This window comes from Peromyscus californicus, unplaced genomic scaffold, assembly GCF_007827085.1.
Source record: "Peromyscus californicus insignis strain IS unplaced genomic scaffold, ASM782708v3 Scaffold_1__1_contigs__length_55948999, whole genome shotgun sequence".
Taxonomy (NCBI): Eukaryota; Metazoa; Chordata; class Mammalia; order Rodentia; family Cricetidae; genus Peromyscus; species Peromyscus californicus.
This window is the reverse complement of record NW_026294492.1, coordinates 53596667-53613204: the sequence shown is the minus strand read 5'-3', so window position 1 is coordinate 53613204 and position 16538 is coordinate 53596667. Positions and strand designations below refer to the sequence as shown.

The 16538-nt window shown below is 61.1% G+C and overlaps 1 protein-coding gene and 1 long non-coding RNA gene across 4 annotated transcripts in view; one reads left to right on the top strand and one right to left on the bottom strand.

The window, feature by feature from the left end:
* Pip5k1c (phosphatidylinositol-4-phosphate 5-kinase type 1 gamma) overlaps window positions 1-16538 on the top strand; it is a 28594-nt gene that overhangs the window by 9732 nt on the left and 2324 nt on the right. Inside the window, exons 2-18 of one of the 3 annotated variants that reach the window (XM_052747028.1) lie at window positions 4571-4602; window positions 5187-5279; window positions 5729-5859; window positions 6430-6547; window positions 7271-7423; window positions 8597-8896; window positions 9955-10160; window positions 10866-10949; window positions 11173-11221; window positions 11755-11839; window positions 12037-12198; window positions 12474-12612; window positions 12707-12739; window positions 13097-13198; window positions 13969-14095; window positions 14924-15001; window positions 16136-16213. In XM_052747028.1, coding sequence (XP_052602988.1) covers window positions 4571-4602; window positions 5187-5279; window positions 5729-5859; window positions 6430-6547; window positions 7271-7423; window positions 8597-8896; window positions 9955-10160; window positions 10866-10949; window positions 11173-11221; window positions 11755-11839; window positions 12037-12198; window positions 12474-12612; window positions 12707-12739; window positions 13097-13198; window positions 13969-14095; window positions 14924-15001; window positions 16136-16213 — 1970 coding nt within the window. The remainder of the gene's footprint in view (window positions 1-4570; window positions 4603-5186; window positions 5280-5728; window positions 5860-6429; window positions 6548-7270; window positions 7424-8596; window positions 8897-9954; window positions 10161-10865; window positions 10950-11172; window positions 11222-11754; window positions 11840-12036; window positions 12199-12473; window positions 12613-12706; window positions 12740-13096; window positions 13199-13968; window positions 14096-14923; window positions 15002-16135; window positions 16214-16538) is intronic. The other 2 variants (XM_052747029.1, XM_052747030.1) reach the window with 2 other exon arrangements.
* LOC128115905 (uncharacterized) lies at window positions 16136-16530 on the bottom strand. Its single transcript, XR_008220319.1, has 2 exons — window positions 16482-16530; window positions 16136-16447 (listed from the first exon to the last, which is right to left on the bottom strand). It is a non-coding gene; the product is annotated as an uncharacterized LOC128115905 (long non-coding RNA).

Below are 16538 nucleotides of genomic sequence, written 5' to 3'. Positions count from 1 at the left end.
CTTCACCTCCTCCACCTCCTCCATCTCCTCCTCCACCTCCTCCATCACCACCTCATCCATCTCCATCATTTCCTCCTCTTCCATCTCCTCCTTCACCTCCTCCTCCATCTCCTCCTCCTCCATCTCCTCCTCCTCCATCTCCATCTCCTCCTCCTCCTCCTCCATCTCCACCTCCTCCATCTCCTCCTCCTCCATCTCCATCTCCTCCTTCACCTCCTCCACCTTCTCCTCCTCCTCCATCTCCTCCTCCTCCATCTCCTTCATTTCCTCCTCCATCTCCTCCACCCTCTCCTCTATCTCCTTTTTCACCTCCTCCTGTATCTCTTCTTCCATCTCCTTCATTTCCTCCTCCATCTCCTCCTCCATCTCTCTTCCATCTCCTCCATCTCCTCCACCACTCCTCATCTCCTCCTCCTCCATCACCTCCTCCATCTCCCCTTTTATTTTCTATTTCTGCAGTTCTGGGGACAGAGGCTAGGGCTTGTGGGTGCCCTGCAGTGTCTCTGTGAGCTGCATGGCCCCAGCTCCTCTCTCGGTAGACTTTGTTTGGAGCTTGGTATTGGAGGCCTCTGGGTCAGGTGGTTCTTAATGTGGGACTGGGTCACTCTGACATCTGTAAAGTCCCTTAAAATGGCAGTCGCAAAAAGAGACCATTCACCACTACCACCACCACCACCCCCACCACCACCACCCCACCACCACCACCACCACCACCCCACCACCACCACCACCACCACCACCCCACCCCACCACCCCACCACCACCACCACCACCACACCCCACCCCACCAGGGAACCAAGTGCCCACAGGTTTCCCCAGCTGCATGGTGGGCACAGACCAGCGTTGTACAGACCAGGCCAACGGTCAGGCTCATGATGTGGCCTTGGCCTTCAGACCTGCCCACTTTTCAGGGAGCTGAGCTTTGTCTCTCAGTCCTGCGGAGATCCACTAATCCTGTCCCCTCACACTGCAGGGGTGGGGGCGGGAAGTGAGGTGAGAGGCTGCTGAGGGAAGTTGGCGCTCACTGAAAGGATTGGCTACAAAGCCAGGCATCCCGACCTTGGCTTCTCAGAGGCCAGGGCTCCAGCTCTGTGACAGCTGGAGTCTGCAGGTCCTACAAGGCCACACCGGTGGTCATGTGCTCACAGCCATGGGCACTCGCTTCTGTGCCTGGATCTGGGGCTTTCTGAGCTCTGGTTGGTAGACTGCGGGCATCACTCACTCAAGGTGCGCACCTGCATGACATCAGGGTGTTCACTGCTTGTCAGTCTCTCAGGCTTATCCCCTAAAGGCAGCCCCTAGCCCACGAACGCACTTCCCTCTGCATTCTCCTGTCCTGTCATGGAGTCCACATTGTGGCTTTGGGTCTGGGTCTCTGAGTACTTGTCCTCAGTGTCAGGCCTCACTCTTGTTCTTGGCTGTGTGGTACTCCAGTGAATGGATGGCCAGGATGGGACTATACTGTGGTGTGTGAGGAATCCTGCCGGGCAGCAGCGCTGGCCCTGCGCTCCTCCTCGAGGTCTCTGGACACAGCCTCTACGTCTCGGAGCCGCTGCCACTGCTGCTGAACCGGCGACCCAGATGCGGGAGCTCCACACCACACTTGCGCCTTTAGCCATGCCGCTGTGCCTGGGGTTGCCACTCTTTGTGGGTCTCACCTGTGGTCCTGGTTAGCGGGAGAAGCATCTTGAGCCGGCTCCTGTGGGTGGGTGTGGTCCTGGGTGGCCAGAGCTGCTGGGACCACCAGGATCACGTGCCCGTTCCTCAGAGGGCCTCTACTTCTCTAACACGGCCAGAGCAGGCCACGTGTACGTGTGGCATTGCGGCCGTCAGCCACCAGGCCCTTAACAGTCGTGCGGGAGGGTTGTGCAGCATGCCCGTGGGGTTTTGCCGGTGGGGTCTCTCTCAGCCGTGGGGCAAGCCTTGCAGGGATCTGGCAGAGTGAGCTGCAGGGGACTGAGCTGCAGGGGACAGAGCCGTGCAAGGTCCTGACAGGATGGAGCAGGGAAGCAGGGAGGTGTCCGGACAGGAAGCACTTGGTGGGACCCAGTCCCTGGGCTGGTGGACGCCCCCCCCCCCCCCCCCCCCCCGCCATCTGTGCTTCCTTCTCTCCTGCCCCAGGCCTCGCCCTCTGAGGCAGAGCGAAGGCCTGCTCAAGGATCTGGGATCTCCCTGGCCGCGGTTTCTGTTTCCTGTCCGTTCAGCCCCTTCCCTTCCCTTCCTTCCTGTGCCGTAGGCCTCCCTGGGTTTCCTCTGTTGGTGTCATTGGGGTGTGCCGCTGAGATGGCCCCAATTCGCTTGTTCCCTGCCTCGGTTTCAGGGCCCTCAGCGTGTGGAGGCCTGGGTGCAGAGGCAGAGAACTGTCCATCTGGCAGTCAGTCAACAAACGTTGATGATTGGAAGCGTGCTCAGGCAGGAGGAAGCAGATGGTGTCTTCAGAACAGGGCAGCACTGATGAGGCAAAGGGTGGCTGGTGAGCAGTGTCGCAGGTGACGGGCACAGCCAGGTCTACAGAGACAGAGGCTAGTGGAGTAGAGGCTATGGCCGGGGTGGCGTCCCCAGGCAGCATGCTGTTGTGGCCGAGTGGTTGGGATGGATAGAGACACAGCTCCCAACCTGCCCAGAGAGGGTCATAGACTTACCTGAGGCCACACAGCATTGGGGAAGCAGACAGCGGCCCGAAGGTAGAGGGGTCGCTGCCTGGCCCCACCTAGGCAGAGTCGCCCACTTGCCTGTGAGTGCTGCCAGCAGACGTGGGCTAACCGGGGCTCACGCACTGCACCCGTAGCCAGCTGGTGCCCTGCCTCCCCTCCTCCCTGAGTATTTTTAAACATAATTTCCTGGAAAACGGGGCTGCTCACTCAGAAGATAATTGGCTGGGAGGAGAGGGCGTCTGCGCCGTGTCAGAGCCGCCGAGTGATGCTGTCCCCAGGGTCCATGTTTTAGGCAGGAAGGGAAACTGAGGCAAAAGCCCAATGACTCCAGAGAACCCGTGGCCACATTGGGCTCTCAGCTTGGTTACGGGCAGGGTGGGGGCCTTGGGACCTCAGAATGTCACCTACAGCCCCGAGAGGTACTGAGTTCTCGCTTCCAACCCCAGGGGCCTCCTACAAGTCCTAGAATATTCCGCCTCGGTCCCCCGTGCTCCCCCCCACTCCTCCCTCCTCTCTGGGCCTCAGACGCATCCACAGATTGCTCCACTATCAAGACAGATGCCAGGTCAGCTTCTAGAACCTTCCACTGGCTGCCAGGTGTCTGGTCATCAGATGGCCACCCACTGTCACCCATGCACAGCCACAGCCGTATGCAGCTGCCCAGGGTCCCAGTCAGGGCCGGGATCCGGGCGTCATTCCTGCACCCGATGTCCACGCATCTGTCCCAGGCTCACCCGGGTGCAGGGACCTTGTGTCCTTGGTTCACAGCCTCTTCCTTCCCCAGGACCCGAAGTGACCCTGGGTTCTAGGAATCACCCCCATTCCAAGCCCTCCTCCTTTCCCCCAACAAGCACCTCCCGCAGAGGCACCTGCCCTCCCCAACCCTTCCGTCACCACCCTAACGATTCCACTCACGCCTCCATGGCCCCAGCAGCTCCAGGCTGCGAACGCTCGTCTCCCTGAGGCTCCTGTCTGTGCCCCAGACACAAAACCACTGCACAGAGGCCAAGGCAAGCATCAGGTCGGCTTCTAGGACCTCCTGCGAGTCCCCACGACCCTGTGACCTCCACTCACTCTGGGACCCTACAACCGCCAAGTCCCTGGTCCCTGCGTCACCACAAAGCCCTGAATGTGAAACCCACGCGGGCACAGTCGCCTGGTCCCTGTCTCTGTCTGCATCCAGGGACCCCAGTGAGCCTAGGGTGGGTCAGAAGTCACCCCTGGGCACAGGCGCACACACCCCTCGCGGACCAGGCTCTGTGGTAAAGTGTTTACTGTGCAAGCCGAGGGACCAAGTTTGCATCTCTAACACCCAGGTAAAAAGCTGGGTGCCAGCCGGGCGGTGGTGGCGCACGCCTTTAATCCCAGCACTCGGGAGGCAGAGCCAGGCGGATCTCTGTGAGTTCGAGGCCAGCCTGGGCTACCAAGTGAGTTCCAGGAGAGGCGCAAAGCTACACAGAGAAACCCTGTCTCGAAAAACCAAAAAAAAAAAAAAAAAAAAAAAAAAAAAAAAAAAGCTGGGTGCCGCGGCACCCCTGTAACCCCACCACGGGGGAGATGGAGGCAGGAGGGTCGCCGAGCTCTCTAAGAGGCCAGACAGCCTGATGGTGAGCTCCAGGCTCAGCGAGAGACCTGGTCTCAAAAGCCAAGGTGCAGCCGGCGGTGGTGGCGCACGCCTTTAACCCCAGCACTCGGGAGGCAGAGCCAGGCGGATCTCTGAGTTCAAGGCCAGCCTGGTCTACAGAGCAAGTTCCAGGACAGCCAGGGCTGCACAGAGAAACCCTGTCTGAAAACAAAACAACATCAAAGCCAAGGTGAAGATGACTGAGGAGGGCACCAGCCTGGACCTCTGGCATCCATGTGTGTGTCGAGGTAAAACATGAAGACACATGCTAACTGTGCCCTCCCCTCTCCAGGTATGACCCAGAAGAAAGCTGTCCTTGCAGAGGTGAGTCCCGTGACCCTCCTCTCTGAGGAGACAAAGGTTTGAGCAGCCGCTGTGTGTTCTCAGGCCGTGCACAGCACCTCTCTGGGCCCAAATACTGTTGAGTGTGTTGGGCTGAGAAGGCAGTAGTGGGGGGAGGGTTCCTGTTATCCACACAGCAAGAGGCCGGGCCTTGGTCAAGGGAGCCTGGTGTCTAGGACACCTCCTGCCCTGGGGCCTGAGAGTCCTGAGTCCATGGTGAGGAATTGGAGGACCTTGTTCCCCTGGCTGGGGACCGTTTTTCTTCAAGTCCTCATAAGGAAGGGTCCCAGGGACACCCAGAGCCATGGAGTGATGAGGGGTGGGCCCAGGCTCCAGTATCCCGCAGATGGGGTGGGAGGCCATCTGGGTGTCTGGGGGCCGTGCGCGCCCCCTGGTGGCACGTGCAAAGAACTGCAGGCCGCTTGGCCCCTGGTGACAGGCCTGCCTCCGTCCCCTCAGCCCACAGTGCCAGGCCAGCCTCCTTCTGCCTCCCAAGCCCTCTTCTGCGCTGCCTGGACCTTCTGGAGACCTTCCCGACCTAACTGTTTTTGCTCCCTGTTCCCCAGGCCCCCTCGGTGACAGGGCAGCCGGGCCCTGGCCACGGGAAGAAGCTGGGCCATCGAGGTGTGGACGCGTCTGGAGAGACCACGTATAAGAAGGTAACCAGGGGCTGTCATGGGTGGCCAGGGAGGAGGGAAACGTGGCCAGCCGGCAGGCCCTCCGGGTCAGCAGGGGCCGCAGCCTCCCGCTGTGGCTGTTGCTGAAGCAGCTTGCTGAGGTGGGCAGTACGTTCCTCTCACTCGCCTTTTAAGGTGCACAGCCATCAGAGCTGTGAAGCCATCCCCGCTGTCCAGAACGTTGTATTACCCAAAGAAAACCCGCTCGTCCCCATGATAAGCAGCTGCCCCTCTGAGCCCCTGCATCCACAAATCCACTTCCTGTCATGGCGTCTTCTGTTCTATGTGGCCGTGGCACGGAGGGGCCCTGCTGTGGGAGGTGGCTGTTGGCTTGATGGATGCGGGCTCTCGATGTTGTGGCACACTGGCGGAGGGGACTGCACAGCACAGAGAGGCCTTGAGGGTCCTGATGCCACCGACTCTCCCCACAGACCACCTCGTCCACCTTGAAGGGTGCCATCCAGCTGGGGATCGGGTACACAGTGGGCAACCTCAGCTCTAAGCCGGAGCGTGATGTGCTCATGCAGGACTTCTACGTGGTAGAGAGCATCTTCTTTCCCAGGTATGCCCCGATGCCACCGCCCCACTCTCCCGTGGCTGAGCAGGAGGCTGTCAGTGTGAGCCAGCAGGGCCGCCATGCCCCTGCCTGCACATCCACATTCTAGCAGCAGGAAGGAGACACACATGACATCTGTTCCACTTGCATCTCATTGGCTAGAATTGGTCACATGACCATAGGTAGCTGCAAGAGAGGCTGGCTAGCCCTGTCTTATCCTGACCATCTCTGCCCTGGAAAGTGTCTCAGGCCCAGTGCCAGTGAGAAGGGAGGAGGCCGTGGGTGACATGGCCGCCATGTAAGCATGCCTTTCTGAGTTCTGGTCCCCAAAACCACTCAAGCCAGGCCTGGTGCGTGTCTGTAACCTTAGAGTGGGGGAGGCGGAGATTCATGGCCAAATAAATCAGTGACCTCTGGGTTCAGTGTCTCAGAAAATAAGGTGGAGAGGGGTTGACCTCTGACCTCCACATGCACATGTGTATACGTATGGAGGGAGGGGAGGACGGGACGAATGGGGAGAGGCACCCCAAAAAGCCGCCATCCCTCACAGCCATCCCCCTGCGTCCTCCTCCGCAGCGAAGGGAGCAACCTTACCCCCGCCCACCACTTCCAGGATTTCCGCTTCAAGACCTATGCACCTGTTGCCTTCCGTTACTTCCGGGAGCTCTTCGGCATCCGGCCAGATGATTACTTGGTAAGTGTATCAGTCAGCATTGCCAAGTAACAGGCTGCCCAGGCTGGCACCTGAGAACAGCAGCTGTGTGCCACCTCCCAGGGGCCGGAGTGTGCGGCTCCACTGGGCACAAAACAGAAGCGGGGGTCCCTCGGCCCCTTCAAGGACATGCCTCCTACAAGCTCATGTCCTCTCCTGGGCTCTGCCACTGCCTGTGAGCATCCTGGGGACCAAGCCTTCAGCCATGGGGTCTGGCTTGACGCTGCCACCCGCGGCCCCCTCATGGTGGCCTGCCCGAGGTCCTTGCGTGGTCCTTGCGAGCTCCTGTTGAGTTGGCACGGTCTCCAGGAGGCTGTGGATTCATCTTGAGAGCAGCTGGGGCTTCGGACCCGGGTAGCCTTGGTCGAGGGGCCCTGGGGGAAGTGAGCGGGCACTGTTGACAGTGGACAGACACAGGGCAGGCTCCTGGGTTCCCAGGAGGGTCCCCACCACCCAGTCACCGTGACGCTGTAGGGCCAGCAGTGCTGGGAGAGGAGGGAAGCCAGGTGTGGGCCTCCCTGCCTTCGGGGACATTGGTGGCTCACGGCGGTGGGTGGAGGAAGGACAGACAGATGGCCGGGCTGTCACGCTGAGGTTCCAGGCGGGGAGTAGGAGGGGGCAGGTGTGCCCTTGGTCACACAGGACCAGGCCACCACCGCGGCAGACAGAGTCCCCGCTGCTCACGCCTCCCGCCCCACCCTCCAGTACTCCCTGTGCAATGAACCGCTCATCGAGCTGTCCAACCCCGGTGCCAGCGGCTCCGTCTTCTACGTCACCAGCGACGACGAGTTTATCATCAAGACCGTCATGCACAAGGAGGCGGAGTTCCTGCAGAAGCTGCTGCCTGGCTACTACATGGTGCGTGCCTGCTGTGTGTGGGCGGGCTGGGGCGAGGCCTTTCGGGGAGTGTGTGGGCCGCAGGGGTGGGGGATGCGCTGAGCCACAGGCACAAAGGGAAGACCCCCTCATAAGAGGCCACTGTGTAGGGCAGCAGCTGGCTCCACCCTTCTCCACTCACCTCAGAACTCAGACAGGCCTGGAGCCAGAGTAGACAGACACTCAGCCCAGGGCAGGAGCTTCATTAGTGACCTCACAGGCCTGGCTGTGACCGCCCTGGGTGGCCTAACCAGACTGCGACGCTTTCCCCTTTGGGACATCATTCTTACATTGAATGATACCTAGGGTGGGACCCCAGATGTCCCGAGCTGGAGCCAGCCTGTGCTCCTGCCATGGGACGCGACGGGAATTCTGACCTTGAGAGAGCACTGGGAGACGCCAGGCAGGAGCAGGAGCCAAGGGCGGCAAAGGCCCCTGTCCCCAGCCTGCCACACCGAGCTGCATCTCGGGGAAACACAGTGTGAAGGAGAGAAGTGGTCCCTGACCTCCACATGCGTGCTGTGGCATGCAGTCGTATGCAGGTGCTTGTGCTCACAGACGCACTAGCAAATGACAAGGAGCAGGGTGCGCTCGTGCAGACTGTTGCCCTGGCGTCAGAGGCTGAGACCCTGTCTCAAAAGAGTGTCAATGTGGCACCCACACCTCCAATCCCAGCTCTCAGGAGCAGGAGTCAGAGGCAGACAGATCTCTTAGCTAAAGGCCAGCCTGGTCTACAAATGAGTCCAGGCTGGCCAGGGCTACACAGTGAGACCTTTTCTTGAAGAAATAAACAAAAAAAGAGGTAATGGGGACTGGAGAGGTATCCCAGTAGTTAGAGCACCAGCTGCTTTTGCAGAGGACCCGGTCTCAGTTCTCAGCACCCACGTAGCTGCTTAAAAGCTCCCTGTAACCCCAGGTCCAGGGATCTCATGCCCAGTTCAGCACCAGGCACACAAACAACATGTTTATATGCACATACACATAAAATAAAAATTAAAACGAGGTGAGGGCCGGGTGGTGGTAGTTCACTCCTTTAATCCCAGCGGCACTCGGAGGCAGAGTCAAGAGGATCTGTGAATCGCACACTCTTCTGAGACCCAAGGACGAGCCTCGACTCTCAGCCATCTGACAGTTCCTTGTCCACTTGCCCTGCAGAACCTCAACCAGAACCCGCGCACGCTGCTGCCCAAATTCTACGGGCTGTATTGTGTGCAGTCTGGCGGCAAGAACATCCGTGTGGTGGTCATGAACAATGTGCTGCCCCGAGTCGTTAAAATGCACCTCAAGTTCGACCTCAAGGGCTCCACGTACAAGCGCAGAGCGAGCAAGAAGGAGAAGGAGAAGAGCCTGCCCACCTACAAGGACCTGGACTTCATGCAGGACATGCCCGAAGGGCTGCTGCTCGATGCCGACACCTTCGGCGCCCTGGTCAAGACGCTGCAGCGTGACTGCCTGGTAAGCGCATACCCCTGACCCTGGATCTGCCCTGCCGGGCTCAGCGGTGGAACCAGTTTGCTCTGGTGACTCCTGTCGTCCCAGCGTGGGAGGCAGAGGCAGGAGCATCACTCAGGCTAGGGAGTTAGTCAGAGCCTGGGTAGGTTAAACAGAACCTCTTTTAAAAGTGAGACAGGGCTGGTGGTTAGTGCTTAGGTAGCATGGGGGCTGGCCTCCGTCCCCAGCGTCCCCGGTAAGAAATGAGAGCTTAGCCGGAAGCTAGGCTCAGTGGGTAGGTGGGGCCTCTGCCCAGCATGCTGGAGCCCTGCTTCCATCTTGCTGCCACAGAAACCAGGTGTGGTGGCGCAGGCTTGTACTCAGGAGCGTCAGCCTCAGCTACATAGTGAGTTTGAGGCCAGCCTGGGCTACATGAGACCTTTTCAGAAAAATAAGGCAAATAATTTTGTGGTTTTTTTTTTTTTTTTTCCCTCTGGGTAGCCCTGGCTGTCCTGGAACTCATTCTGTAGCCCAGGCTGGCCTCAAACTCAGAGCTCCGCCTGCCTGTGCCTCCTAGTGCTGGAATTACAGGTGTGCACCACCACTGCCCGGCCTTTTTGTGTTTGCTTTTTTGAGACAGGTTCTCACTATGTAGCCCAGGCTGTCCTCGAACTTGCTATGTAGACAAGGCTGGACTCAAACTCACAGAAATCCACCTGCCTCTGTCTCACGTGTGCTGGAATTAAAGGCGTGTGCCAAACAAGGCCTGCCTGAATGTGGTTTCTACATCCCTGTGTCTTGTGGAGACCAGAAGGGCCCTAGCTGTTGCCACTCTGTTTTCTTGAACTCACTGCTCATAGCTCTCAGGCTCCAGGAGGGACCAGCCCAGGGGACCCCCAGGGGGGCTGAGTACCTCCTCCTGGTCTGAGTCCTAGACCCAAGAGTGACATCTGGCGCCCCCAGGTCCCCAGACCTCCCGGTCCATCCAGACGGCCTGTCCCCAGTGCCCAGTGCGCTGCGACCCGTCAGGTGTGGCTTGGCAGCTGGGCCACCTGTCCCCTGACGCGTGTCCCCGGTGCCAGGTGCTAGAGAGCTTCAAGATCATGGACTACAGCCTCCTGCTGGGTGTGCACAACATCGATCAGCAGGAGCGCGAGCGCCAGGCCGAGGGTGCGCGGAGCACGGCGGACGAGAAGCGGCCCGTGGCACAGAAGGCCCTGTACTCCACTGCCATGGAGTCCATCCAGGGTGGCGCTGCGCGTGGGGAGGCCATCGAGACGGATGACACGTGAGTGGGGCGACGGGTCCCCGGTCTCCCTCGCGGTGGACCGACCGTGTGTGTAGTTACAGGTCCTGACCCCAAGGGGGCAGTGGAGCTGGACAGGGAATCTCGGAGTTCAGGCCAGCCAGGACTGCACAGGGAGATCCCGTCTAGTAACAGGAGGGACAGTAGCTTTGAGTGACCCTCCTCCTTCACCCACCACCCCATGGCCCCGAAAGGAGGCTCTGTGGGTAGAGCTGTCAGTCCCAGCCTGGGGGTGATGGCGGTGAGGCCCGAGGACTGTGGGCCACAGCTCTGTCGCCCGTGGACGGGGAAGAGTGAGCAAAGGGCCTGTGAGGCTGTCCCCCTCAGACTATCTCGGCTTTTGTAGGGTCTGCGTGGGGCCCCGTGGGGACCAGGTGAGCCCGTGCGCCCCGTGTGGAGTGAGCCAAGCCGGTGGGGCTCCATCTTCAGCTGCAGGGCTTTGGGCTGCTGTGGCGTCAAGGGGCATCACTAACTGGACTGGGCCGCGTGGTGGCGGCCGGTGTGGTGTGATTAACATGAGGATGTGCGAGGCTGCCATGCCCTGGGTGCCGTGTGCATGCGCGCAGGGAAGCATGCTGTGTCTGCTCAGCCTGGACCCAGTGGCTGCCCAGTTGCCCCCAGGATGGAGGTCCCAGACTTGTCGACCTGGCCGTCCTGTGTTGGGCTGATCAGAGCCTCTCTCCACAGGATGGGCGGAATCCCGGCTGTGAATGGGCGCGGGGAGCGGCTGCTACTGCACATTGGAATCATCGACATCCTGCAGTCGTACCGGTGCGCAGGCCACGCCCAACAGATTGGCCACACCCACCTCTTCCTGCCTGACCACGCCCCCAGGGTGATTGGTCACGCCCACACGCCCGCCCTCCCTTGACCCTATCTCACTCAACCTTTAGGCCATCCTGGTGACCCAGCCAGTCAGCCTGGCCTGCAGCCCTGCTTCCCGCCAGCGTTGGGCCAGTGGGCTGACCTTCTGGGCCCTTCTGTCTGTCCCCAGGTTCATCAAGAAGTTAGAACACACCTGGAAAGCCCTTGTCCACGATGGGGTGAGTGCCATTCACATTCATTCATTCATTCATTCATTCATTCATTCATTGTACCCATCTGCCCTCTGCTGAGCAGCTCAGACTTCCCAGGGTGCTGTCCAGCCCAGGGGGGCCAGGCCTGCCACCTGTCCAGGCCAAGAGGAACAGGGGACATACAGGTGCCCCACAGCTCAGAGCTGGCCTCTGGTCTGGGTTCCACCTGGGAAGGGTTTCTTTACATGACAAGCTGCTGGGGGCCTCGTTCCCACAGCCCCTGTCTCTGTGATTCTTACTCAAGTATTCAAGACTACGGTAGACCGCAGACTCTAAGAGAGAATCTCCTCAAAGGGTCATTGGGAAGGTGCAGGTCGAAGCGTCCAGAATGTGTGCTAAGGCTGGGATGCAGTGTCATCCTGGCCCTCAAGGGCCTGAGGCAGGAGAAGCCTGGGTTTGAGGTCAGCCTGGGCTGCATGTGACCTTGTGTCTGGAAACAAGCCAAAGCCTGTGGGTGCACCCTCGGGTGAGACTGTCCCTGCCCCGCTGTGCTTTCCTAGGACACCGTCTCAGTCCACCGGCCCAGCTTCTATGCCGAGCGCTTCTTCAAGTTCATGAGCAGCACAGTCTTCCGGAAGAGTTCATGTGAGCTGCCGCCTGCGGGAGGGACACAGGGCCAGAGAGTCCCCAGCTGGGGTTGGGGGCAGATCAGGGTCAGCCTGCAAGCTCCTGTGAGTGCCAGGCCCCTGGACACTGGCCCAGAGAGGGGCAGGCCGTGAGGGGAGGAGTCGCCTCCAGGAAGCCGTGGGAGCCGAGGCCACCCCTGCCCTCTTCCCCTGCAGCCCTGAAGTCCTCTCCATCCAAGAAAGGGCGCGGTGCCCTGCTGGCCGTCAGACCCATGGGGCCCACGGCCGCTTTCTCAGCTAGCCAGATCCCCAGTGAGAGAGAAGACGCACAGTATGACCTGCGGGGGGCCCGCAGCTACCCCACACTGGAGGATGAAGGTGACCTGCTGGCCTGTGGTCTGGGCACCCAGGAAACCAGACCCTGAAGGAACCCTGGGGATGGGCCGGGGACACAGGACACATGCCAAGGCCTTGGGGCGGGCCTGAGCCCGGGAGGTAGCGGGAGGTGCAGAGGACAGCAGAAGTCGTGCGTCAGTAACAACCAGACTGGACAGGGTGGCTGAGGGGGGAGTCTGGGGGGGCAGGAGCAGAAGGCCAGCTCCTGAGGCCAAGCGAGGGGGACCCCAGTCTGCTTAGGCTTGCCCTCCACACAGGCCGGCCCGACCTCCTGCCCTGCACCCCACCTTCCTTTGAAGAAGCCACCACGGCCTCCATCGCCACCACCCTGTCGTCCACCTCCCTCTCCATCCCAGAGCGCTCCCCTTCAGAGACGTCGGAGCAGCCCCGGTACAGGTGGGTGGAGCTGTTCGGAGTGGGCGCTAGGAGCAGGGGGGCACACCGGCTCGTCACCGCAGCGCTGACCACCACCTGTGTGCCTTCCCCACAGGCGGCGCACGCAGTCTTCAGGCCAGGATGGCCGGTGAGCCCCCGCTTTCCCCAGGTCCCCATCCGCCTTCTTCAAAGGCAGCAGCATTTGGCATTGAGCTCCAGGCTTCACCCCACAGACACTGCAGGCCTGGCCGGCTTCCAGAACCTTCCGACCCTCCTGCATCTCAGGTCCAGACACCCGGCAGTGCCTGGCTCCCCAGCGTGTGGGCCGCTGGGCACTTGGCCACCTGCTTGTGCTGAGCACACCCCTCGGGCCCCAGCAGGACCCAGCGGGACCCAGCGGCTGCTCCCGCTCCCTCGCAGCCCCCAGGCTAGGACCCCCGGGACCAGGAATCAAAGGCAGCTCTGGGGTCAGGGTGGGAAACTGAGGCTGGGCCGTCCCCTGCAGGCCCCAGGAGGAGCCCCACGTGGAGGACCTACAGAAGATAACAGTGCAGGTGGAACCAGTGTGCAGTGTGGGGATCGTGGTCCCCAAGGAGCCCGATGCAGGGTGAGTTGAGTGTCTTCCCCATTCAGAGATGGTGACTTGACCTGGATTCTGTACCAGCCTGTGTCTAGGGACGTGTGGCTGTCACTGTCACCCAGGCCTGGCTGCTCTGTTAGATAAGGCCACGATGGAAGTGTGTGCACCTGTCCCCCCAGCACTGGGGGCTGAGGCAGGACAGTGTCTTGGTTAAGGCTTGTGTTGCCACAGTAAACACCATAAGCAGCTCGGAGAGGAAAGGGTTTATCATCTCAGGTCACACTCCGTCAGGAGGGAAGCTGGGGCAGGCATTGACCGAGGCCATGAGGGGTGCTACCCGGGAGCCTCAGCTGGCTTTCTTACGGCTTTGTGGAGTGGACCCTCCCCCATCAGTCAATCAAGAGAGCGTCACCATAGGCTGGGCATAGTAGCAAATACCTTTAGACACGGGAGGGTCCGAGTTCAAGGCCAGTCTGGTCTACAGAAGGAGTTTTGGGACAGCTGGGCTGTGTAGAGAGACCGTGTCTCAAAATACACACACACGTCAGTAAAAGAAGGAGGAAAATGGCGTGCAGACAGAACAGTCTGGTGAGGGCGGTTTTCTAGTTCGTGGGTCCATCTTCAAGGATGACACTGTCTTCTTGACAGAACTGGGCAGCACAGACAGCTGTGGGTTCCACAACCAAGAAAACTAGTGTCCCCCAAGATGGAGAGGGAGTTGATAGATCCAGTGAAGGCCGGGAGGGCGGGCTGCTCACAGAACCACCTAGGACGCCGCCACTGTCCTGTGTCCCCAGAGCGGAGGTCCCCCTAGCTGGGGCATCAGCCTCAGCCACTGTGGAAGTGGACGCTGCCAGCCAGGCCTCCGAGCCCGCCAGCCAGGCCTCGGATGAGGAGGACGCGCCCTCCACAGACATCTATTTTGTAAGTCCCCTAAGCCTCCCCAGCCCCCGTGGGCCCTCGTGCCCCCGAGGTACCTGTGGACAGTCACACCTGCCTCTGTCTGGTATCATCACTCTGGGTGACAGGGGCAGGGCCCCTTCTTGGCCATGGGGAAACCAGAGCAAAGACCCTATGTCTCCGGCAAGCTGGAGACCCAAGAGTGTCTGGTCCTTCTGGGGGCAAGTTCTATTCATGATGGTGGTGCCTGGGGACCCAGGGAGTGACGGGTCCGATGCCGCCTGCTCTGTGAGGTGGGGACTTGGCCCCTCATGGACAAGGCTGGTTCAGTCCAGGCCTTGGGGATCTGGGACCCTCAGTGACCCTCGTCCACCACGGGAAGAAACACTAGAGGGGTTGTGGGTCCAGTGCAGGGTCATGCCCTATAAATAGGTCAGAGCCTCAGCAGCCCCTTGGGGGTCCGCCGGCCTATCATGGTGTCATCTTTTGTCCCTGGGGCCCAGGGTTGTCCGCACACCCACCTGAGACCCTCACTGCTTCCTGACTAACCCACCCACTGTCTACACTGAGCCACTGAGGCCCGTGCCCCTACCTGGCCCTGCAGAGCCCCGGCTGGGGCCGAGGGTGCCCGTGGATTGTTGGTTCTGGCCTGGCAGTGCCCAGGGCTGCGGCATCGTGGATTAGGTTCTGGCCTTAATGGGCCCCCCCACCCCGCCCACACATCCTGCTTCAGTTGCTTGTGCCCGCCCGCCCTGCTCGGCCGCCCGCCCGCCTGTCCCCCTGCCTGGTTCCCGCCTCATCCTCTGCCCTCTCCTCTCTTCCTTCCTCCCGCCCGGCCCGCTGTGTGGCCAGTTCGCCCATGGGAGATACTGGCTTTTCTCTCCCCGTCGTCACCAACTGCGGGCCGTGACACCGAGCCACACAGGCACTGTAAGTGACCGCAGACCGTCACACGTGGAGATGGGCTCCCAGAACACAGCACCCCTCACCCCTTCTCTCTCAAATGACTGTGGAGGCAGAGCCGTAGGGAGGTCAGCTGGCCCTGACTGACTGGACGTGCGCTCGTCAGAACCGTCACAGCAGTGCCCATCTTCGGCGGGGTCCAAGGACCCCAGCCTGCCTGTGTCACGTGTGTGCACACTTCTTACCATCCAGGCTCTGCCCTTCCCTCTGCAGCCTACTTCACAGGAGGAGAAACTGAGGCTCAGGCCACACAGGGAATCACGTCCTCAGAGCCCCCATCACTGCACTGCTGGGTCACCTCCCAGTGCACATGACTGGGCCGCAGCACGGACCTCGTACCTAGGGCTGTCACCTCCAGATCACCAATGAGTATTGGCCCAGAGAGGTTGAGTGACATGCCAGAGCTTGGTGTAGCAGGAACAGCACAGACGGGCACACACCCGTCACCCCAGCACTGAGAGGTGGAGGCAGGAAGTTTGGGGATTTGATGGAGCCAGGCATGGCTAAGGTGGGGGTGCCGAGCCTCAGTCTGCAGAGGAGACTCTGGTGGGCTCCTTGCAGGAGGCAGACCGTGGTTGCAGGGCTGGCCTGGCCCTGGGAGGTCGTCCTGGGCTCTTTGTCCACCAGCCTTGCTGTCTGAGGCCCTCCTGTGCCTGGGACACCCCTCCCTGGGACAGGGCCGCTGGCCTGTGGCCCCTGTTCCCACCCAGGACAGTGCTGCTTGCCACCGTGACAGCCCAGGCTGGCTCCCTGGGGTTCTGGTTCTGTGGGAGTCCACTGAGGCTCGGCTCCGGTAGAACTGCAGGGCCACGTCCTGTGGAGGGAGCCCAGGGGACCAGGCAGGCCGGGTGGGGTACAATGGAGAGGAGGGGACCCCTGCCCCTCCCCCGCTATCCCGCCTGCACCCCGACGGCTTCACTAACTGCTTCTGCTACCACTGCTGCTTCCCCAGGGCTGAGGGTTGGGGGCAGGTGCCCCAGGGCACCGGGGTTGCGGCTGCTCCCCGGGTTGGGGTCCCCCTCTTTTACTCTCTGTCTCTTCCTTCTGCCTGTCCGCTCCTCGCCCCCGCTCTTCTGCACCCCTCCTGCACGCGCTGCGCAGCCCACCGACGAGAGGAGCTGGGTGTACTCCCCGCTTCACTATAGCGCGCGGCCCGCCTCCGACGGCGAGAGCGACACAGTAAGTCCCAGGCAGGGTGGGAGGACGAGGCCGGAGCTCCTCCCTCCCCTGCCCCTCCTCCCTGTACTCCTCACCCATTCTTCTCGCTCCGTTTGCTTCAACTCCTCCCTCCTCCCCTCCCTCTCCCTCCCCCTCCCCTGCTTTAGGCATAGGCATCTCTAGGTGTGCCTGCCAGGGGGGCCAGGGAGCCCAGGCCTGACCTCTGCCAGGGGGGCCAGGGAGCCCAGGCCTGACCTCTGCCAGGGGGGCCAGGGAGCCCAGGCCTGACCCTGGGCCACCCACACCTGCAGCCCCGAGGCTGCACCTGGAGCCTTGGTGGGAGGCT